This window comes from Zonotrichia leucophrys, chromosome 1 (genome assembly GCF_028769735.1).
Source record: "Zonotrichia leucophrys gambelii isolate GWCS_2022_RI chromosome 1, RI_Zleu_2.0, whole genome shotgun sequence".
NCBI classification, from domain to species: Eukaryota; Metazoa; Chordata; class Aves; order Passeriformes; family Passerellidae; genus Zonotrichia; species Zonotrichia leucophrys.
In genome coordinates this window covers 3,209,284-3,232,678 of record NC_088169.1, presented here as the reverse complement: position 1 = coordinate 3,232,678, position 23,395 = coordinate 3,209,284, and the positions used below count along the sequence as shown (strand labels likewise).

The window sequence follows — 23,395 nt, the reverse complement described above, 5'->3', positions numbered from 1 at the left end:
TATAAATATGATTGTCTAGCAAAAGATTTTGAGAACATGAAAACTATAAGCAAGATTGAAATGAAAGCAAGCTTTGAGATCCCTTAGTTATTGAACAATGAGAAAACAACGGTGTGGCTGGCTGAAGGTAATCACCTTTTGATGGAACAACACCCTCTGCTTGCAGGCAGCTCCAAGGGTCAGAGCAGACCCTACAGCTTGGCAGAAGGGGCCCAAAGAGGAGGTTTTAAGGTTTAAAATGTAGCACAGTATGGTAATGTAGTGATTCTTATAGGCTGTATGGAAATGCTACAGGATTTGTATATTGTACTGGACTGGTTAGTGAGAATGAGAATATTCAACACAGAAGATGATTTATTGTATTGGAATGAGAACTTCACTCTCTTAGCTCTTAGCTCTTGCCCCTCTTGCCTCTTAGCTCTTACCCAGTTTATTCTCTTACCCCCTTTTGCTCTCTTACCCTCTCATCCTCTCTCCCCCTCTCTTCTCTTGGGCCTGCTCTGAGCTGTGGCTGCAGCTCCCAGCAGGGCCCTGCACCCAGGCCCTTTGCAGTGAACCACAAATTCCAGTCCTGGCTGCAGAGCTCTCTCGTCTCTGTCCAGCCCGACCATGCTAATCCCCAACACTCTGACACCTGATCACTCTGCCAGAAAATTTTCTTTCCCAATCTCCAACCTGAGCCTCCCCTGGTGCCATTTAATTACAGAATCCCAGAATGACCAGGTTGGAAGAGACTTTCAATATCATTGTGTCCAACCCAGCCCCAACAGCCCAACTGAACCCTGGCCCCCAGTGCCACATCCAGGCTTTGTTAAACACACCCAGGGATGGGGACTCCACCACCTCCCTGGGCAGCCATTCCAGAACTTTCTCACCCTTGCTGGAAAAACCTTTTCCCTGCTATCCAACCTGTATTTCCCTTGGTGCAGCTCGAGGCTGTGTGCTCTGGGTGTGTCAGTGCTGCTGCAGACAGAGCCCAGCCCCAGGTGAGCACAGGCACCTTTCAGGAGCTGTGCAGAGCGATGGGGGCAGCCCTGAGTCTCCTTTTCTCCAGGCTGAGCAGCCCCAGCTCCCTCAGGGCTTCCTCACAGGGTTTGTGTTCCCAGCCCCTCTCCAGCCTCGTTGGCCCCTCTGGATGTGCTCAGTGTCCCAAGGTCCTTCCTAAATTTGAGGCCATTTCCTCTCCTCCTTTCCCTTGGGACACAACAGCAGAGCCCAACCCCCCCCTCACTGCCCCTCCTGTCAGGGATTTGTCCAGAGCAATTCACAGAATCACAGAATTCCCAGAATCACTGGGTTGGAAGAGACCTTCAAGACCATCAAGTCCAGCCCAGCCCCAACCCCTCAACTGAACCCTGGCCCCCAGTGCCACATCCAGGCTTTGTTAAACACACCCAGGGATGGGGACTCCACCACCTCCCCGGGCAGCCATTCCAGAACTTTCTCAGCCTTTCTGTGAAAAATTTTTCCTAATATCCAACCTATAATGAGATCAATGAGGTCCCCCCTGAGCCTCCTCCTCTCCAGGTTGAGCTGCTGGGTACAGAGAGCCAAATTCTGATCTTTCTCCCCATAATCAGCCCCACTCCTCCCTTGTGGCACAAAGTCCCTCTCAATGGGGTTCTGTCATGAGGAGTCCAAGATTTTGGCTCACTAAAATCAGCAGCAGCAGCAACAAGAGGGAGAAGTGAGGGAAAAGCTGTAACTTTGAAATCCAACCTATCCTGTAGATCAGAGACCTTTGGATTCAGAGAACACCAAAGAAATCAGAATTAAATTGTGATAAAAATCCAAACACAGAGAAAGTTGTATTTGCCTTTGTATCTAGCAAAAAAGGGGGCAGAGGGGACACAGGGTGACATAAACCCCCAGGTGATGGTTTGTGGTTCTTCTGAATTTCTCTGATCTAGCTCAGATGGTCACCAGGACTTGCAAAATTGGAGATTTTATACCTTTAACACCTGCCATAAAGAATGTGCTGCATTGTGCCAGGCAGAATGAAAAAAGGACTTTAAATCAAAATAATAAAGGATGTGCTGAAGAATTCATTGATAGATCTTAAACCAAGACAGATTTTATTCACTGAAAATGTGCTGTGGGGTGTTTCTCTTTTCCATCAAGGAAAGGTTAATTACAAAGTTCTGGGGTTCAATATTCTCTATACATTTTTGGAGTATGAAGTGATAAATCCAAAAGTTGTTGACTACTGTTAATTATGTGTTTGAGCATGCCAAAGTAATTTTCTGGGCTAGTTTAGTAATATGTCAATAATTTCTGTCTCCTTGAATCTAAAATTCCCCTAAAATCACAAAAAATATTTTAGAAATGGGGTGACCTTGTAGAAAAGGCAAAATAGAGACCAAAAAAACAAAAAACCTCAAAAAACCAACCAAAGGAACCATTCCTAAGCAGAAAATTTAAAATTATCCAGAGGTGCTAGAGGTCTCATTCTTGTCTGATAATGTAAAATTTGTCTTTCAGAGACCTGAGCAGTGGGAAACAAAGGGAAATTACCCTGTGACAGCTTTCTTTGTAGACAAAGAATTGGTAGCTCCTAATGGGCAGGTGTCCCCATTAGAATAAAACATTAATTAATGCCCTGGCTGGCAGGCTCAGCTGGGGAAAACATGGCTAAATGAGCCTGGAAACTGGAGTGCCTTCTGGGCTGGTAATTGCATGTCCCCACATTTATTGTAATTTGGGATGTGATTTTCCAATTGGATCCAAATCACTGAAAGGCTCTGGTTGTGGGGACAGCACACAGGGATAATGATTCTATTAAAACACTCAGAGCTTGATTTCTAAAGAAATCAGCACTGCAGTTGGGATCAGGGAACTTTTGGTAGCTTGGAAAATTTGGACTCATCATCATTTTAGTGTAAAAACTGCCAAGAAAGAATTGTGTAAAAGGCACAAAGTGATGGTGATGTGGGCACAAGAGCAGCACCAAATTTTAAATGAACAATTTTGATAAAAACTAGAATGCAGGCAAATGAAAGAGGCGGAAAGTTTTGTTTCCTTTCATGAAGAAAAAAAGAAAGAAATCAGCAATTAATTATTTTTCTGGGAGTTACATCAGCAACTTTGTTTAGAAGTAGAATGAAATGTACAACTTAAAAATTGAATTATAAGGTTTCTGGATAAGTTGAAGGTGAGTTGAATGTTTCAACAGGACAGATTGTCAGCAAGAATGGAAGGATATGGAAAGGGCAGGTGGGAGCAGAGCTGCTCCATACCTCTGCTCATCCTGCTGTTTCTCAACTTATTTTTTTGTAATATTTTTTTCCCATAAAACCTTTTGCAGCCATGTTCCCCACCAGCATCAACTCTAATAATTACATAGCAAATAATTTAGCAAAGTGAAAATCATCCTGGTCTGAGGAATTGCAATGTCAGCCTTGATTTCAGAGGGTGGGCAGAAAAATAAAGATATCTTATTACTAATAAAGACAGGAAAGGAGATTTCTCTTCAGTACAATGTAGTCACTTTAATACTTTAATTTGAGGCTTTTTAACCACCACAAAAGAGCCAGGAAGGAATTTGGAGCTGTAAGCCCTGCACTGAGACATCTCTGTCTTGCTCTGGCACATCCAGCAGAGCTCCATGAAGATGGAGAACGGCTCTGCCTGCACATAATTTCACAGTCAGGATGTACCTGCCTGGCTTGGATCACATCCTGCAGGTTCTGCAGCTGAAATTGTGCTGGAAAGATCCCCTAAAAAAAAGGGAAAGAGGTGAAAAATTGTCCATAAAGCTGCACATCCAGGCTTTGCAAAGAAAAACTGTTCCATGGAATGGTTTGGGAAGCCTGGAACTGATCTCTTCTAGTACAAATGCCCAGGAGCAGAGCTTTGAATTTTTCAAAACAAACAAGAAGGAATTTTAATTAAAAGACATCGAGGAATGGCAAAATATCTTACCTAAATCTTGCTCCAGTTTTCAGTGAGTAAAGATTAATTTACCCTTAAATCACACAGAGTTTTCTGAAGTGTTAAACATCTGAGAATTATGCAGCAGACATTAAAATCAAGTCAAGCTGCAAAACTCAGGAGATTTTTGTGCATCACATCCAGCCTGCAGAGTGGTAGAACACTCCTGTTAATAGGACAGCATGAGAATGGTTGGGTGCTCATCATTTTATTAACCAGGTTTGCACACAACTGAATGAATTCTGAGCATAACCTAGAATTTGGGGAGGAGAAAAGAGAGCAATACAATAGGAAATAAGAGGGATTTTTGAAAATGGAGAGACAAATTAAGCACTCCTTCTGATTGCATTTACTCTTGATTAAAATTTCACAAACCAGCTCTCAGGGAATGTAATTCTGACTAATATTGAGCTTCCTCATAATTTTAAAATGCAGGAGACAATGGAGCTTGTGCTGGATTTGGGTTTGCATGGCAAGGTTTTGGTGAACTGCAGGGGTGGATCCTCTGAGGAGCTGCCAGAAACCTCCCCCATCTCTGTTTGTTGTCTGCAATGGAATAAAATGCTTTATCTCCATTTGAGCACATAATTTCTCCCTTTACAAGATTACAGCTATGAATATTTTATCATTATTAACACTTAATAAGATTAAAAGCAGCAGCAGTGGCCAGCTCTGTGAGCTGACCTTTAATCAGTGGCATGATGCATTATTTTGGAGGTGTTTAAAACTCAGGAAGGACTCGAGCTAGCACAGTTTGAAACATCTCCATCACACAGCACTGTGTCTGAAGCACACTCTGCACAGTGGAAGTGCCATCAGCTGCACTGCCTGAAGAACACACAGATTTGCTGTAAATCTTTAGTCTGACTCACCCAGAGCTTGTCTGGAAACTCCAGTTAAAATACATCCTTAAAATACATCCCAATCCCCCAGACACACACAGTACAAAACCTGCTGAGGTGAAGAGCTGCGGCAGGAACAGCACCAGGACAAGGCTCCTGCAGGATAATTGACTTGTTGACAGGGATTGTGGCTTCCTCAGGCTCCCTGGGGATCTCCAGGCAGCCTCTCACTGTGCTGAGCTGGCATTCCCTCACAGGGAGCAGCCCTTGGGGCTGGTCTGGACAGGAAATGTGGATTCTGTCTCTATCCTCAGCTGATGGCAAGCAGGAGCAGCTTGGTCTGAACACCAAGAGAGCCACAGGGCAATGAATTTCACCCTGTTCTGCTTTTTTTATTAGTGGACATCTCACATTTTTCTGTCATTTACAATACAATTCATCCATATCTATGGTATAATATATTATATTTACTGTATATCAGCACTGGGGTGATTCCCCACCTGCAGAGCTGCCCCAGCGCAGGGAGGAGCTGGAGCTGCTGCAGAGCCCAGAGGAGGCTCCAGGATGGGCAGAGGATGGAGCAGCTCTGCTGGCAGGAAAGGCTGGCACAGCTGGCATTGCTCACCTGCACAGGAGAAGCTTTGGGCTGAGCTCAGGGCGGCCTTGCAGGGCCTGGAGGAGCCCCAGGAAAGCTGGAGAGAGACAATTGCCAGGGGATGCAGGGACAGCACACAGGGAATTGTCGAGTTTGTGAGGATCTCCAGGACGAGGGAAGAGATGAGAATCTGACTCCGTGTTCTCAGAAGGCTGATTTAGTATTTTATGATATTACAATATATTAAAAGAATACTATACTAAAACTATATTAAAGAAAGAGAAAGGATACAGACAGAAGGCTTAACAAGAATGATAATGAAAACCTCATGACTGACTCCTCACAGCTGGCTGTGATTGGTCATTAATTAAAAACAATTCACATGGAACCAACCAAATCCGTTGGTAAACATTCTCCAGCCACATTCCAAAGCAGCAAAACAGGGAGAAGCAAATGAGATAATATTGGTTTTTTCTCTGAGGCTTCTTATCTTCCTAGGAAAAGAAATCCTGGGCAAGGGGATTTTTCCATAAAATATGACAGTGACAGGGAATGGCTCCCAGTGCCAGTGAGCAGGGCTGGTGGGTGGGATCTTGGCAATGAGGAATTGTTCCCTGGCGGGGTGGGCAGGGTTGGGATGGAATTCCATCCCTGGATCCCTGGCAGTGCCCAAGGCCAGGTTGGAGCAGCCTGGGACAGGGGGAGGTGTCCCTGCCATGGCAGGGGTGGGATGAGATGATCTTTAGGGTCCCTCCAACCCAAACCTCTCAGTGATTCCATGATTCCATGAGTTATGCAGGTCCAAGCCTGGCTGATGTCATTTATCAGCCCAAGAACCTGAACACTTCAAGTTATCGGGTGTCAAACTCTCCTCACCAAAATAATAATCCAGAATTTGGGGTGAGGGAGACTGAACAGGGGCCAAAAGCAGAGGGAAGTTGTGGATTCCACATCCCTGGAAGCATCCAAGGCCAGGTTGGACACTGGGGCTTGGAGCAGCCTGGGACAGTGGGAGGTGTCCCTGCCATGGCAGGGGTGGGATGAGAGGAATTTTAGGGTCCCTTCCAACCCACCCCATTCTGGGATTCTGCAATAATTCCTTGCAGGCATTAATGACTAAAATATCTCCTCATCCTGACGTGAGGAGGTGACAGAGCCCTGGGGTTCAGGCAGAGCAGCCCCTGCCCCGAGGCTGCTCAGGGAGGATAATCCCACGTGGGGGACTGGGGGCACAGAGGCAGGATGCTCCCTGTGACAGCTCCTTCCACACCTGCTCCTTTGGGAGCGTGGGAGTGTGAAGAGAGGCAGGGGAGAGGTGAGGGATAAAGTTAGATGGAGAGAAAAGGAAAAGAGAGACTGTTTTAGGAAAGGTGATGGGCTGGGTAAGACAAGAGAGAAGGAAATGAAGAGGCTGTTAGGAAAATGCATCCACAAACATCAGAGGTTTATGGCCAAAAAGGAGACAGAGGAGTCCTTGTTCTTTATTCCAATAAAGGGAGAGGCCATGGGACATTCCTCTGGGATCTCCCGGATTTTTAGAGGATGCAGCCTCCTTTTTATCCCAATTTCCCTGGCTGCTTTTCCCTTCTCTCTTTCCCCATTGGCTGAGGTGCTTGAGAGGTACAGACTGCCCAGAATACCTGATACCAAAGATTTCCCTCTAATGTATAACACTCCCTTTTCATTTTTAATTCTTAAGGAATTAAAAATTAAATTAAAAATGGGTTTTTCCCCATTGGCTGAGGTACTTGAGAGGTACAGACTCCCCAGTATGCCTGATGCTGAAGATTTCCCAAAGATTTCCCTCTAATATATAACCCTCCCTTTTAATTTTTAATTCTTATGGAGTTTTTCTTCCTCATTGTTTCCTTCATCTTTCAATGTGTAATTTCATTTATCAGCAAAACTAAAGTTTATTTGTAAAAGCAAATATCTTTTTCCATTCATCAATCAGTGGAATCCTTCCCATTGTTTCTTTTATCTCCCAGTGCTGGTTTTATCTACCACAGACCCACAGCTTGTTTGGAAAAACAAATCTGCTATTCCTCTCAAGGCTGAAGGTGGGGGAGAGGAGGACAGGAGGGGAGAGGTGGGAGCAAACCCTTGGCACGGCACAAGGATCACAATAACTCTGGGATTTCAGAGTGAAGTGGCCTCACACCCCTGCATTACCCATTTAACACATATTTAATCAGCTCAACTCCATCCTTAATGAGCTGAGCACTTCCCCCAGGGATTCCTGTGCTTATTCCTGGATAATTCCCCTGTGGACGTGCTGGTTTCCCTCTGTTGGGGCTACAGGGAACCCAAAAACCCCACTTAGAACCTGCACCCAAATTTTCACTGGGCTGAACTTAGGGAAATGAACCCCAAGGCTGTGTCCAAATTTCCACCCTTGCACCATTTCTGCTGCAGTTCCTATTATTGCCTTCTTCGGCTCTGAAAAGTTAATGGTGAAGATAAACCAAAAGCTGCTTCAGCAGTGCCTCAGCATTTCTCTTTTTTATTACTTTTTTCAGTTTGGCCCAAAAAGATCTGTGCAAGCAACCAAAAATTTGATTTTCTCTCAGGGAGTAGTAAATGGGAAGTATTTTCAGGTATTTTTCAGTAGGACAGGGAGGTATATTATCATTATTAGCATTCTTGCATTCATCTGACACATTACTTGTTCTTTTCCAACATCTCATAGCTTTTGAAGATTTTCTTCTTTTTTTCTTTTTTTTTTGAGATAGATTTAACAACAAAAGGCTGCTAAAATTGGAAACTGTGTGAGACACTTTGGTATTATTCAATCAGAGCCAAACCTGACACTGCAGACAGTTCTTGTTTAAGAATTTTCATTGAGGGAACATGATCACAGCACAAAACAAAGAAAAATGTCAGCTCCCCTTGTTCTGTGTTCATCATTTCAGTCTCACAAGGTACCCAAGGAAATAGGTTCAGGTTTGAGATGTTTGATCTGCTCTGTGTAGTTATGAGTTATTTTTATAATGCATCAAGGCAAGTAATAAACAGAACTTCTTTTATTAGATCATTATTCTCTTAAGTAGTTTAAATAATGGTTTCTAGATTAGTTCAGGTAATGCTTCTACCTATTTTTTTTCATCAGAAATCCTCAGTGTGTAAATATTCTTAAAGTGATTCTTATTGAAATCTGGAATTTAATGCTACAAGAATACAAGCAACCAGTTGAGATTTTCCCTTTGGGGGGAACAGAAGCAATGAGCCCATAAAAACCCCTACATATGCATTATTAACAGCTGAAAAGATTGGATAAGCATTTTTAAGTCTCTTTTCTATAGAGAATCTCCTCTTCTGGGTTTCTACCAACTCTTTTTTAAAAACAGAGTAGCTGCTGTTATCTCAAGGTAACTTCCATTTCTCCTATTACAATTCAGAATATATTCATGATTTATGGCCTAAAAAGAAAAACAGCAGTTTCCTAAGAGTTTGATCCAAAGGTCTGTGCATTGGTAAGAACATTTCCCCTGAAAATAGAGCCTTTCAGCATGCATTAACTGCTCACAGCCACCCCACCTGCAGCCTGCAGATTTCCATGGCAGAGCACACACAGGATTATCCACTCTGCCTTGAAGACCTTTTGCTGAGATGTAATTTATGCTGGTTTGTCCAAGCCTAAGTAAAAAAGCTTTCAAACCTTCTCAGTGTAAGCATCCCTGCCTCACTTTGTTGCCAGGATATTCTCCTTGATTTCCAGGGAGAACTTACACTTGCTGAATTTCACAGTGCAGGCAGGAAACGCTGGCTGGAAGACTGAAATCCTCCACTGCAATTACCTGCATCCATAATTTGTCAGAACATCCAAGCTGAGCTTCTCAAAAGCAGGCAGAACACGCAGCTTGTTGGCTGGAAAACACAGGAGTGGAAGCTCTCATGGTGTTCAGTCATTGTCTTGGAATAGATGTATTTTTTACTGAGGGAATCAAATAAATCTTTTGACTCTCTGTGGGATTTTTGTAGTGGGAGAGGAAAATTCAGCCTCTAGAGCAAAGGAACTAAGAAAATATAACTGCCTTTAATCATGTAATCACACCACAACATTGTTTTGCTCCCACTTTGCTTCTGTAAGTACCCAAATTTATTTATTTTATTAACCTAAGCCAGAACTGTTGCTAAAATAATCTTCATCTCCTGACTCTGTCACCCCTGTGAGTTAAGGATACTCAAATTCCTGCAGCTCTGAGGTTTCACTGCCAAAGGCAGGGTTTTTTAATAAGTTTTCAGTTTCATGTTCTCTGCAATAGAATTTTACAGCCTAAAATTGTAAAGTTCTTCAGGTTAAGTAAAACTGAAAACCTGAGACTTGCTACAGCTTAGATCTTACTTCAAATGTCAAAACCATAAAGTCTGTCTCTCTCTCTCTCTCACTCTTTTTTCCATAGATATGAATATTCTCTCTCCTGCAAATGCTCTTTTTCTTTTCTCCTTATCTTGTTCAAATTTTATTTTATTTATTTATGGTCTGGCAGATACAAGAGCATTAGTAACTGTTCCTGTTTACTGCACAGCAGATAGTAACATTAATCTGCTGATTCTGCTCCTAAAAGGATTTCCTGCTCTCAGAACCACCACACACCATCCCCACTGTTTCATATGTGAATATTTGTTCCTCTTAGTTAGAGAATGACACTGCATTTGCAATGGCTTTAACCCACAATTCTGTGAGCTTTGTCCCTTGAGTCTGAGGGGACCTGACAAGCTCCTCTAGAACTGCTGCTTGATTTTCTGCTTGGAAAAAAACAGAGATTTTTCCATCCCTATTTCACAGACCAAGTGTGAATGATGAGTAAGTTCACCAAAAATTATGAGAAATGTAAAAAATCCTCTCAATTCTAGAACCCAGGGAAATAAATTCAGTTCCTCCTGCTGCTAATGCAAATTTCCTCCATGTAAGACATCTTAGAGCTCCTGAGAGTGTTTTATGAGGTCTGAACACATTAATGAGCCCAAGTCACCCCTGCTGCTCCATAACCCTGGTGAACCCAGCTCAGGCACTCCCTCCTTGAACTCTGCTCACTCCATCTATTCAAATATTGTATTTTAAGCTCATTCCAGCTGATGCAAATTGAAATCACCTCTTGTGCCAAGCACAGGATATTCCTATAAAACACATTCTGAGCCATTCAAGTGCTGGGATCACTGCAAGGGAGTGCAGATTAGTGCTCAGCTTTGAGGCTGAGGATGAAGCCAATTTGCTGGAGATCACACAGTGCTGGGGCCTGCATGAAATTTTCTTTATAGGCCCTTCCCCAACACTCAATTTTGCAAAAAAAGAAAAACAAAAGCAGTTCGGACCAACCTCCTTTCTTGGGACAGGCAAGACAGAAAAGGAAAAATAAACAAGATGTAAATAATTTCTTATTTTGGGATGGGGAGGCAGAAAAAGCAACTCCCACAGGCTTAGGCAGGCCTTGCATGAAGCTTGAATTCTAGTAATAGTAAAATAATGCAATAACACAGAGTATCTCATTGTTCAGGGCCCTAAAGATGGGCTATTAAGCTATTTTTTCCCCTTTGTTGGATATGTTTGCGGATAGAAATGGAAGTTCCTACGGCATTTTTCCAAAGGAAGAGCTCCAGCTCCTTCCAACAATCCCTCTCCACCTAAAATAAGCCCTGCTTTTGAGAACTGAGTGTAGGCTATTGCTGGAATGAATAGCACATAATGAGAGCTGCATTTGCCTACACACCATCTCCCCAGAACCTGTGTCTAATTCATTACTGCAAAGCATTTGGAGATGTCACGAGGAGGAAAGACACTCCATAAAATTAAATTCTATTATTCTCACTTAATAATGTTTCCAACATGAAACCGTTTTCGTGTAGTTTGAAAAGTAATTGAAGATATCCCAAGATAGATGACTCCAAGCTAAAATTTCCTAAAAGGTTCTTCTTTGCTTCTTGCTCATTGAATTTGTACTTAGTGATTGGGGAGCTATTGCCTTCAAGGATGTGTCAATTGAATTATCTGGGATTTGCTACTTCAAAAGTAAGAAAGCTTCAGAAAATGATGTGTAATGGATATAATGGATGTGAGCTCTGATCCACAGCTGATGAAATACTGTCAGAAATCTGAGCCAAAGTTTTGGATTACCTCAGCAGATTCTTGATGTGTTGGTGAATCTCTGCACTTCAGAAGTACAAGAGATGTTTTAGCCATGCAGGAAACAAAGAAAAACCTTCAGAGGGATGGTGACAGGCTGGAGAGATGGACAGAGAACTGTCTGAAACTCAACCAGGGCAAAATCAGGGTGCTGCACCTGGGAAAAAATAACTCCAGGCACCAGCACAGGCTGGGGGTGCCCTGCTGGAGTGAGATGGGAGTCCTGAGGGACACTGAGCTGTCCCTGGGCCAGCAGAGTGTCCTGGGAACATCAGGATGGGCACTGCCAGCAGGTCAGGGCTGACCCTGCCCCTGTGCCCAGCCCTGGGGGCACCTCTGGCTGCTGTGCCCAGCTCTGGCTCCTCAGCACAGCAGGGCCAGGAGCTCCTGGAGCTGAGCAAGAGCCTGGAGCAGCTCCGTGCCCAGGAAAGGCTGAGGGAGCTGGGGCTGCTCAGCCTGGAGAGGAGCCCAGGGAGAGAGAGGGGCCTCAGCCCTGCCTGGGCCTGCCTGGGCCTGCCTGGGTCTGTGTCTGTCCCTGTGTCTGTCCCTGGCTGTCCCTGTGTCTGTCCCTGCCTGTCCCTGTGTCTGTCCCTGTGTCTGTCCCTGCCTGTCCCTGTCTGTCCCTGTGTCTGTCCCTGCCTGTCCCTGTGGCTGTCCCTGGATGTCCCTGTGTCTGTCCCTGTGTCTGTGCCTGTGTCTGTCCTGTGTCTGTCCCTGTCTGTCCCTGTGTCTGTCCCTGCCTGTCCCTGTGTCTGTCCCTGGATGTCCCTGTGTCTGTCCCTGTGTCTGTGCCTGTGTCCGTCCCCGTGTCTGTCCCAGGAGCAGGGAGCTCATTCTGTCCCTGCACTGCTGAGGGCACACCTGAAGTGCTGTGCCCAGCTCTGGCCCCTCAGTTTGGGAAGGACCTTGGGACACTGAGCACATCCAGAGGGGCCAACGAGGCTGGAGAGGGGCTGGGAACACAAACCCTGTGAGGAAGCCCTGAGGGAGCTGGGGGTGCTCGGCCTGGAGAAAAGGAGACTCAGGGCTGCCCCCATCGCTCTGCACAGCTCCTGAAAGGGGCCTGTGCTCACCTGGGGCTGGGCTCTTTCTCCAGCAGCACTGACACACCAGAGCACACAGCCTCAAGCTGCACCAAGGGAAATACAGGCTGGAAAGCAGGGAAAAGGTTTTTCCAGCCAGGGTGAGAAAGTTCTGGAATGGCTGCCCGGGGAGGTGGTGGAGTCCCCATCCTTGGGTGTGTTTAACAAAGCCTGGATGTGGCACTGGGGGCCAGGGTTCAGTTGAGCTGGGCTGGACGCGATGGTCCTGAAGGTCTCTTCCAACCCTGTGATTCTGGGATTCTGGGAATTCTGTCTGTCCCTGTGTCTGTCCCTGTCTCTCCCTGTGTCTGTCCCTGTCTGTCCCTGTGTCTGTCCCTGTGTCTGTCCCTGTGTCTGTCCCTGGCTGTCCCTGTGTCTGTCCCTGTGTGCAGAGCTCAGAGCAGGCCCAGGCTCTGCTCCAGGCCCAGCAATGGCCCCAGAGCCACGGGCAGGGCCTGAGCCCAGCAATTCCCCTCACAGGAGGCACAACTTCTGCCCTGGGCAGTGCCCAGCCCTGAGCAGAGACCAGAGGGGCTCTGGGGGCTCCTCCTGGGGACATTCCAGAGCCACCTGGACCCAGCCCTGTGCCCTGTGCTCTGGGATGGCCCTGCTGGAGCAGGGAGGTGGCACCAGGGACCGACCCTCTGTGGTCCCTTCCAGCCTGACCCATCCTGTGACCCTATGAAAATAAATAAAATTATCTCATTAATCAGTGCCAGCTGAAGCCAACAGCCACTGCAGAGGGAGTTTCAGAATGTGTCCTTGTCCTTCCATTAGAAAAATCACAAGGATTTCATCCACTGTCCTATCTGAGAATATTCCATTACGAGACAAGTGACCTGGCAACTCAATGTTTTGATTCCCATCTGGAATTTGATTCAATCTTCTCCTGCTTGACATTGAAAATGTTATTTTTGTGCTGCCTGGTTGGCACTTTTGACGTCTTCTTGTACCCTCTGACAGAAGCATGGCAGACTCTGCAGCACAGGCTGTCAGACAAGGAGAGTTTTATCCAAAAGTTCCTGATTTTCTTTGGCTGAGAAGGGAAAGAGTGACGTGAGGGCCTCACTTTCTGTGCTGTCCCTTTAAGCCCATAAATGTTGCAACAGCATGACAATAAGTTGAGATTAAATTCAGTGCAAGGCAGGACATCACAGCCTCAGATATTGCAGGACTGGGCAACCACTCTTTGGTCTGAAGGAAGTTGATAGAAAGGAAATAGCTTTAAAAAAAGAAAGAAAACATTAGAAAACAAGTTTGCATCTTCTTTCTTCCACCCTCAGTTGAATGAAAGACCGCACAAACAATGCAAAAAGTACAAAGCAGAATTTTAAATGACCCTTTTTGCAAGTTGAAGTTATGATGCTTCACTTAATTTAAATTTCACACATCCCTCCTTGCACCACAACATTGCCTATTGCTGGCACTTTGGAAAGTTCACATCATTTCAAGCATGAAAAGCAGAATTTGCTGCTTTTCAGGCACCCAGAAGTCAGTAACCATGTGAGACATCCACACACAACAGGAGCAGGGTCTGGCTCTGCTGCTCCTCTGAGTTTGGGGAACATTTAGGTTCTTCACCTCAGAGCAGGCACTGGCAGCAAGAGCACATGGATTCAAAATTCCCTGCAGAAATCACTCTGTGCTGACTACAGAGCTATGAAAAACCTGAAATAGGAGCATCACTGTGCTGGGAGAGATAAAAAATGAGTCCTCCTTTTCTTGATGTGTTTTCTGAGGTGGCAATTCTTGTTTACCCAGCAATCTCCAGAGGAAATACAACCACAGTCAGCCCTTAAAGGCAACTCCTGTCCTGAAATGAAACACGGTGTTGTTTGCTTTTTTTAAAATCTTGTTTCGTTTTGTTGTTTGCTTTTTTTGTTGTCTTGTTTTGTGGCTTGGATTTGGGGCTTTTTTTTGAAGGCAGCAAATCTCACTCTGCTGTCAGCCCGTGTTCAAACTCACATCTGCTAAAATCAGGAACAAAAGTATGTTTTAATGTTTGATTCTCCCCCAAGTTAATCTGCTAGAACTCATTCTGTCAGAGAGGTTGGAATTCCTTCTTTATCTGCCATCAAAAAACAAATTTCTTAGAGGTGTTCTAGCTCCCTTAAAATATTCCATTTTGAAGAAACAGATGAGTGGAAAAATTTTCCTAATTTCCAGACCTTCATGGGTGTATGTGTGCACATCCTCATGATCATTAGAGAAAGGAAAAAGGACAAAATTTTATAAAATAATTTCACAGAGTCTAAAATTCATTGATAACAGTACCAAAGGTTAATTTTTTCAATGAAAGTATCTGCAAATTAGATTTAATTTAAAAACTTTCAGAATTCAGAAATTGGATGCATACAAAAATATTTTATCTGCTAAAGAAGGAAGACCAGAACTTCAGTAGTCCTGGGCATTTCTTTGACTTTTAAGAAAAGTCAAATAAACTCAAAAACTTCTAAATTTGTCCTTTGATATTATATTTAATAATATACTTTTATATTTAATAATATAATTTCACTTTAAAATGAAATGCCATTCAAGTCTCCTTTGTCATGAGACTTCATCATTAGTAAAATGTATTTAATAATAAGCAAGAGGAAAGTAATAATATTTAATATCAATTTGTTATTAGTGTAATAAATCCGGTCTTCCATCTCCAGGGCTCAAATTGATCTTTCCCAACTGCTCACTCCTGATAAAGTCTGAGCTCTGTAGCAAAAGGAGGTGTTTTAAGGTCACATTATAAATCACCACGGACACAAATTCCTGATGGTTTTCAGAGTGCTGTTCTTTCCTTTGATGATTAATGCCATGCAAAAAAAACTTTCATAGAGGACCTTTTTTTTTTTGTAAAAAAACTACACTCTTGTGCTACTTCTTTCTTCCTTCCTTCCTTTTTTTTTTTTTGCTTTCATAGCAAAGCATGAATCTGATGCTGGATTCTACATTATCAGCATGGCTTAGGGCATTGTCCTCACTCAGATCCAGGACATAACCTTAAACCTCTCTTTTCATATAAAATGCTCTCAGGGGTGCATGAATGCAGTTCTGAAGCATTATCTGCTTGTTTCATGAATGCCATTAGCTCCTATTACTGTGACATTTGAGCCTTTTTCTTTTTTTCAGTAGAAGTCCAACTTTGTGAAGTGCAAGTAGTGGATTGTTTGGTGTAGAAAAAATTTCTTGAGGTATTTGTACCTTCAGATAAAAGCCAGGATTGGGATAAGGGATTTAGGGAGAGGAGAGGCTGTGAGGGGAAGCTGAGGGAGCTGGGCAGGGGCTGGAGAATCCCTGAGGAGCTGGAAGGGGCTGCAGAATCCCTGAGGGAGCTGGGAAGGGGCTGCAGAATCCCTGAGGAGCTGGAAGGGGCTGCAGAATCCCTGAGGGAGCTGGGAAGGGGCTGCAGAATCCCTGAGGGAGCTGGAAGGGGCTGGAGAATCCCTGAGGGAGCTGGGAAGGGGCTGCAGAATCCCTGAGGGAGCTGGGAAGGGGCTGCAGAATCCCTGAGGAGCTGGAAGGGGCTGAGGCTGGAGCAAAGGAGGCTCAGGGGCCCTCGTGGCTCTGCACAAGGCCCTGCCAGGAGGGCACAGCCGGGGGGGTCGGGCTCTGCTGCCAGGGAACAGGGACAGGAGCAGAGGGAGCGGCCTCAGGCTGGGCCAGGGCAGGCTCAGCTGGGACAGCAGCAGCAATTTGCCCATGGAAAGGGAGCTCAGGCCTTGGCAGGGGCTGCCCAGGGAGCTTTGCAGTGCCCATCCCTGCAGGTGTGCCCTGGAGGTGGCACTGAGTGCTCTGGGCTGGGGACAAGGTGCCCATGGGGCACAGCTTGGCCTCAGTGACCTTGCAGAGCTTTTCCAACCTCAGGGATTCTGGAATTCTGAAGTAGAGGTGGACAGACCTCAGCTCTTCTGGGGTTAGGAAATGATCCTGCCCTTGAGCAGCCTGGCACCCCTGCAGCAGGGTCTGCTCGTGTCACACCCAAAGGGCCTTGGAAAACCACATTGTCCTGCCAAATAGCACCTGGCAGGGACAATTTGTGGCAAATGGAACACAAACCCTGTGAGGAAGCCCTGAGGGAGCTGGGGGTGCTCGGCCTGGAGAAAAGGAGACTCAGGGCTGCCCCCATCGCTCTGCACAGCTCCTGAAAGGTGCCTGTGCTCACCTGGGGCTGGGCTCTGTCTGCAGCAGCACTGACACACCCAGAGCACACAGCCTCGAGCTGCACCAAGGGAAATACAGGTTGGAGAGCAGGGAAAAGGTTTTTCCAGCAAGGGTGAGAAAGTTCTGGAATGGCTGCCCGGGGAGGTGGTGGAGTCCCCATCCCTGGGTGTGTTTAACAAAGCCTGGATGTGGCACTGGGGGCCAGGGTTCAGTTGGGCTGTTGGGGCTGGGCTGGACTCGATGGTCCTTAAGGTCTCTTCCAACCCAGGGATTCTGGGAATTCCATGAATTCTGTGAATTCTCAGCCTGCGCCTTTCCCTGGTGCCGTTGTTAGCACAGACCCAGTCAAAGGGAGATGTCACCACACTGACTCCAGTCCCCAGCCACTCCAGCATCTACTGAAGGTCACCAAAACCCTGCACCTTGTCCCAGAGCTGAGATAAGGAGCTTCTGTTTGGGGATACTGCCCAATAAAGTTATATTTTTGTGGAAATTTTCTTCCTTACTGAGGTTTTTTGAGGAAAAAAGAGCTGAGATCTGCTCACCCATGGCCCAGGAGAGCCACTGTCACAGCCTTGACACAGGGTGGAAGGGTGGGGAGGTCAGGAGTCACAGAGGGGTCACAACAGCCCCACCACATCCTCCCAAAACCACTTCGTTGGAGTTTCAAGGGCTTTGCAGTTTTCATTCAGCCCAAACTTTGCCTCTGAAATCGGGAGATTGGGCCCAGCCTCCACTGCTGTGGCTGAGCTGTGCTTTGAGACATTGGGTTTTCACCAAACTCAAGGGCTCTTGAGTGACCAAGCCTCTGTCTTGGCTACAAATGTCTGAAATGAAAAAAACAAATTAAATTAAAAGAAAATAATGCAAGGAACAAGAGACAAAGACCAGCAGTTTTGCTTGGGAGTCCCTCAGTTCATCTCAGCATCAGCCCAGTGCCACACCACACACTCCAGCTCCCATATAAAATCGATTTATTTCCAAATAAGTGCTTTTTTCCTGCAGTGTAAGAGGTTTGTGGGTTGCTCTTTTGTCAGGAAGGCCTAACACACTGGAGTATGTTAGCAGAGAGTGAAAACCTGGGGAGGGTTTCCTCCTCTGTTATCACTTTGATTGAATAATTTTAATTTCTCCAGCTAGATACACACAGATAAATGAATACAAGCTTCACACTTCATAGTAGGAAAAATTGAGAAATTACAAGGAAAAAAAACCCACAGAGGTTCAGGCTATTTAGGAGTGAAGTTAAATCCCTAAAATAAAATAGAAATATATAATGGATGAATGTCCTCCCCTCACATTGCCACTTGCACTCAGGTGTATTTCTATTTCTCTATTACATATATATATATATATTTGTTTTTCATTTTGTCTGTTCCCCCAGGAGAAGCCCCAAAGAGAAACAGAGATGGCCAAATTGACAGAGTCGATGAGTGAGTACAAATAGGAAGTTCAACCACTTTATTTTTCCATCTGTCCCCCTCCCTCTCATAAAGCCACAAACCCAGAACGCAGTGCTTGCATCCAGGGATCTCATTCAGCCCTGCCTTCCCTCCCAAATTCATCATAAATCATTCCACTCCTAAAAAAAAATTAAAGCAAAAGAAAATAGGAATCCCCAGAACAAGGGCTGCTATTTTCTTCATGCACTGCTTAAATCACATCTATTTGGGCTTAAATCCAGCAAAGAACCTGCTCCATGTTTGACTTTGTAAGCCTGAGGGGCTTTTTTTAAATAGAATGTAACTAATTGTGGATTTAATAAGTGCTTAATTTACTTGATTCATGTGTTCCTTTACAAGCTTACAGAAGGTCACTCTAAATCCAGTGCAATTATTGAGGATTGTTGCCTGTGCCACATTCAGCCAGCAGGAATTATGGCCAGAGATGTATCTGGAAAGCTTTCAGTTGGTTTCTCTGGTTTTTGAGAGGTTTGTGTTGTCTTAAATGTGTGCCCAGTAATGAATACTTTGTATTTTTGCCATATTTTGGGATCTAGGTAATGGAGCAGTGGCTGTAAGCTTTTGTAGCTGAGAGATTCAGGCTGGATAATTCATTAGTGGACACAATCTGGAGACCATTTAGGGTGAAATCCTGGTAGATCACTGCCTCTTACCCAAAGTTTATCAGCTCCAAAGCTCATGGAAGCTTAAATTAATTAACTCAAAAGAGAGAAATATTTCACTGTGCTTAACCAGAGACTACAGAAAGACAGAAACACAGGTATGCACAACTTGTTTATATCAGAAATTTCTGTCCAGTTACTTTGTTCTGCTTCTGTACAGAACTTGCTCCTAGGGCAGCACTTCCCTGACTTTTTACTCTCCCAAACCCTTTATTACCTTTTGAAATCATCCCCTGTATCTCCTTACCCGTGTCATTGCAGGGCAGAGCCACCACTACAAACTATAAAAAATTATTTCAGTATCAGAAACAGCCAATCCCACAAAAAGGTGCAGCAGGCCTGGGAGATCTCAAAGATCTTCTTGTTCCAACCCTTCTCCCAAGGGTGGTGGGCAGGGCTCGATGGAATTCCCAGAGCAGCTGTGGCTGCCCCTGGATCCCTGGCAGTGCCCAAGGCCAGGCTGGACACTGGGGCTGGAGCAGCCTGGGACAGTGGGAGGTGTCCATGGTGGCACTGGATGAGTTTTAAGGTCACTTCCAACCCAAACTATTCTGGAATGCTCTGATTTTATATTTCTGCAGTATATATAAAGCATAAATACATATATATAAATAAATATAAGTATTTCTCCATGGTGCAGCCAAGCTGGGGTGGTAACAGAGGAAATCACAAAATTACAGCTTAGCAAGGCCCAGAAAAGGACACAGTGCCACTGTGGCCACAGCTCTCTTCACAGAGAGCAGCAGACACAACTCTCTCCCAGGATTTTTCTTGGGAAAGGCAGTGAGAAACTCAGAGAAGAGAAAACAATTCTCATCTCTACTCACTGCTCCTGTTGTTTTTGCACGTGTGGAATGTGTTATGGGGATTGTTTACCCAAAGTGATTTGTTAATTTTACAATGGTGAAGGTTGTTTGAATTTCTTGGCCTGTTGGGTCAAAGCTGTGTCCTGGCTGTCTCAGACACTCACAGATTTTTCTTTAGTAATCTTTAGTATAATATTCTTTTGTGTAGTATCTCTTTAGTATGTAATTTACTATTAGTGTAATATAATTTAATATTTAATCCCTTTAATCCCTGTGGATGTCCAGCGTCACCCCTAGAAGCATCCCAGGCCCCCATCAGGTGCTGCTGGATGTTGGATTGATGTGTAATTATGTCCAAAGAAGGAACCTCTTTTCAAAGGTGGAAGCAGATAAATAATATCTCCCAGTTCAATAGGGAGTTGCTGGACTTTGCACAACCCTTCTGAAACAAGGTGAAGGAATATTGCCAAAAAGTGTTAGGGGAAAGCAATCAGACCCTCTGAGTGCTCTGAAGAATCAGAGGAGAGGCCCAGAACACTTGGTAACTGATTGGGAACAAACCCCAGAAATTCCCTATGCAGTTCCTTCAGTGTGTTTGTCCTGCCAATTATTTAATCTGACTTAACTTTGAGACAGAATGATGCTTAAAAGGTTTACTGCTGCCTTGTGTGAGGATTTTTTCGTACTTCATGCAAGGCTTTTATGAAATTTTCAGATCATTTCATGGCATTTTAAAATATTTTTAATAAATCCTAGACAGTGTTACAAGGTGTAAATAAAATTCTTATTTTAAAGCTGGTGCAGAGTAAAATGAGACAAATGAAGTAGATAAATGGAGTGGATAAATGGACCTCTGGCTTGGACTGCAGGACCTTTTTCTTGGAACTGAGAAAATAAAGAAGGGCATTCAAGGCCTGAGAGGGTTTCAGAGACCTGGAGAAATGGCTTGGTCATGGTACCAATATAACAGAATTATTACTTACCTTCCTCTTTCACCCAAGAGCTGCTCTCCTCTCTTCCCTCTGTTCTTTGCACAGCCCCAGGAAAAATCAATCCCCTTCCCTGCACTGCTGTGTATTTTCTCTCTCTCAGAACACCCTGCTGAACTTGCCAAGCACTGCTCACTGCCCCTTCTCCTCCAGAAAGATTTTCTGGATGTTTCTGCACTACTCAAAGCCCCTGGACCTGAGATTCACATCACACCACTCACCAACAGGGAGACTGAGGGAACTCTGATGCAGAGGCTGCTCCAAGGCTGTTATATATATTTTTTTTTTCTTCTTTTTTTGCCAGCAGGAATAAGTCTGTATTTTTGTCACATTTTGCATTTCCATTCTCAGAGGCTCTGTCACGTTGAAGGGAACATTGGTAAGGAAAAAATTGCATTGTTGTTATTTTCTGTCCTCTTTCCACAGAACTTTTATGGAGATGGAAAGAGATGAGATATCATGACAGAGCCCTGTACTTGAGGTCTGTTTTCCTTGAAAGTTAAAAAAAAAAAAGTGAGGGGGAAAATAATTTTAATACAACAGTTAAAGTACAAACTAGCAAGAAATGTTCTGCTAAATTTTTCAGGATAGTCCCTAAGAGCTGATACAGAAGCAGAAATGAATACCAAATAACACCGCTCTTTGCCTCAAGTTATTATTTTACAACTCTTGCACAGAATTAATAGAAAGCCACCACAGTTACACTGAGCCCCAGGGAGCTGTCCAAGAATTCCTTTATAATGCCTTAAAATCCATGTGCATTTTAAAATTTCTTTATAGCTTGAATTAGTCAATTTTCCTCATATAACCTCAGAATACTTAAAAGCTGAGCACATCCAGGAAGCCAAGAATGAAATTATTTTCCTTGCAACTTTTGTTTTCTTCTTTCCCTGTTGTTCTCGAGCTCCCCATGCCCCAGTGATCATTTTTAACCCAAATGCCATCACCAGGCCTACAAATGGCTAAAGCCCAGCAGGGAAGGTAGGAGAGCAAATATTTAACAGCAGAGGAAGGAATCAAATAAAAAAAAATTAAATTAAAAATGTATTTAGAGAAACATCCTCTACAGAACTCTCCAGTCCTCAGGAATGATCCTCACTGAGAATGCTTTGTGGAATGAGCACTACAAGGTGTTTAGTGAGTAGCCAAATATGTTGGTGCCTTTAAGAAAAGTCATTTTGAGGCGGTCAGAGTTCTCAGCTTTGCAGAAAGGTGGATGTGGTGTGCCAGGAGCAGAGGGAAGCTGCTCCAGGCTGGGAAGGGATGGGAGAGGGGCAGGGTGGGTGTCTGACCCTGCCATCCAGCTCAGATCTGCTCCCGCAGCAGGGACTGAGCAGGGACCAGCTCTGTGTGCTCTGCTGCCCAGCCACTCCCCACACACACCCGCCTGAGGACAGCCAGAGGCACCAGAGCTGCTGTAAAATAAGGTTCTTCCTTCATTTGTTACAAAAGTGTGAGCTCCAAATGTCCGCGGATGTATTTCCGAGTGATGAATACTGAGACCTCAGATGACTCCAGATAAAACCTTCTGAATTATGGATACCATGAATTTTACTCATGGAAGGTAGAAAGAATATAAACCAACCTGAAGGAATTTCAGGAGCAGACAAACCCCAGGAGAGAGTTGGTTTATCATGAAGTGCTTTTCCCTAAAGGTTTCTTTTTCTTGTCTTCGGTGCCTGAGCTGAAGTGTCCCTATTGCTCTCTCAGAATTTATAAAGAGAAAAATGTTTCTGCTTTGAGTTACTTGAAAGTCCCAGCATTTCAAGATTTACACGTGCCAGGGATTATATATTATATATAATAATATAATATAATATAATATAATATAATATAATATAATATAATATAATATTTATATATAATATAGATAAATATATAATAATATAATGAAGTAATTATATTCTATAATAAAATAATGTAACATAATGTTATTATATTATATTATATTATATTATATTATATTATATTATATTATATTATATTATATTATTATATTATATTATATTATTACATCACATTACATTATGCTATACTAAAACTATATTAAAGAAAGAGAAAGGATACATCAGAAGGCCTAACAAGAATGAATAATAAAAACTCGTGACTGACTCCTCAGAGTCCAACACAGCTGAAGGTGATTGGTCATTAAGTAAAAATAATTCCCCAGAAACCAACCAAACCTGTTGGTAAACAATCTCCAGCCACATTCCAAAGCAGCAAAACAGGGAGAAGCAAATGAGATAAAATTGTTTTTTCTCTGAGCTGGTCCTAAAGCCTGGCTTTCATCCCCTCACTCCAGAGCCCTGAATATTCACTCTCAGAAAGCATTTCTTAGGACAAACTTCCAGTTCAACATTTTGCACTGGTATCAAGTGCCACCCATTTGTTACAAAGTGCAAAATTCAGCAGCAAAAACTCCAAAACACTTGGAAAACTTATTCAAGAAAGACATTTACTTGCACAGTAATTTATTTTGAAAATATCCAGATATCCTCTGGTTATCCTTTTTTTTTTTAATTGTGCCAAGAGCAGAATAGGAAGGCTGGTTTTCCCACAATGTGCATTTTCATTATCTCATGTTCTGTTGTTACAGTTATTATGGGAGAAGTTTTGTACCAAATATTAAGCTACAGATGGAAGTGATACATCTAATTATTGTTGATTCAATACTGTTTAAGTAGGTTGAAACATTTATTCCCAACTTAACTCCCTAAATCCTTGGTCAAATTTGAATTATGAGTAAC

At 43.9% G+C, this 23,395-nt stretch overlaps 1 protein-coding gene across 2 annotated transcripts in view; it reads left to right on the top strand.

Annotated features, from left to right (window-relative positions):
* Positions 1 to 23,395, top strand: part of KCNJ6 (potassium inwardly rectifying channel subfamily J member 6) — a 178,617-nt gene that overhangs the window by 42,584 nt on the left and 112,638 nt on the right. Inside the window, exon 2 of one of the 2 annotated variants that reach the window (XM_064705347.1) lies at positions 18,113 to 18,161. The exons of the other annotated variant lie outside the window; for it this stretch is intronic. Coding sequence (XP_064561417.1) covers positions 18,137 to 18,161 — 25 coding nt within the window. The 5' untranslated portion in view covers positions 18,113 to 18,136. The remainder of the gene's footprint in view (positions 1 to 18,112; positions 18,162 to 23,395) is intronic. 2 annotated transcript variants of the gene reach the window in all.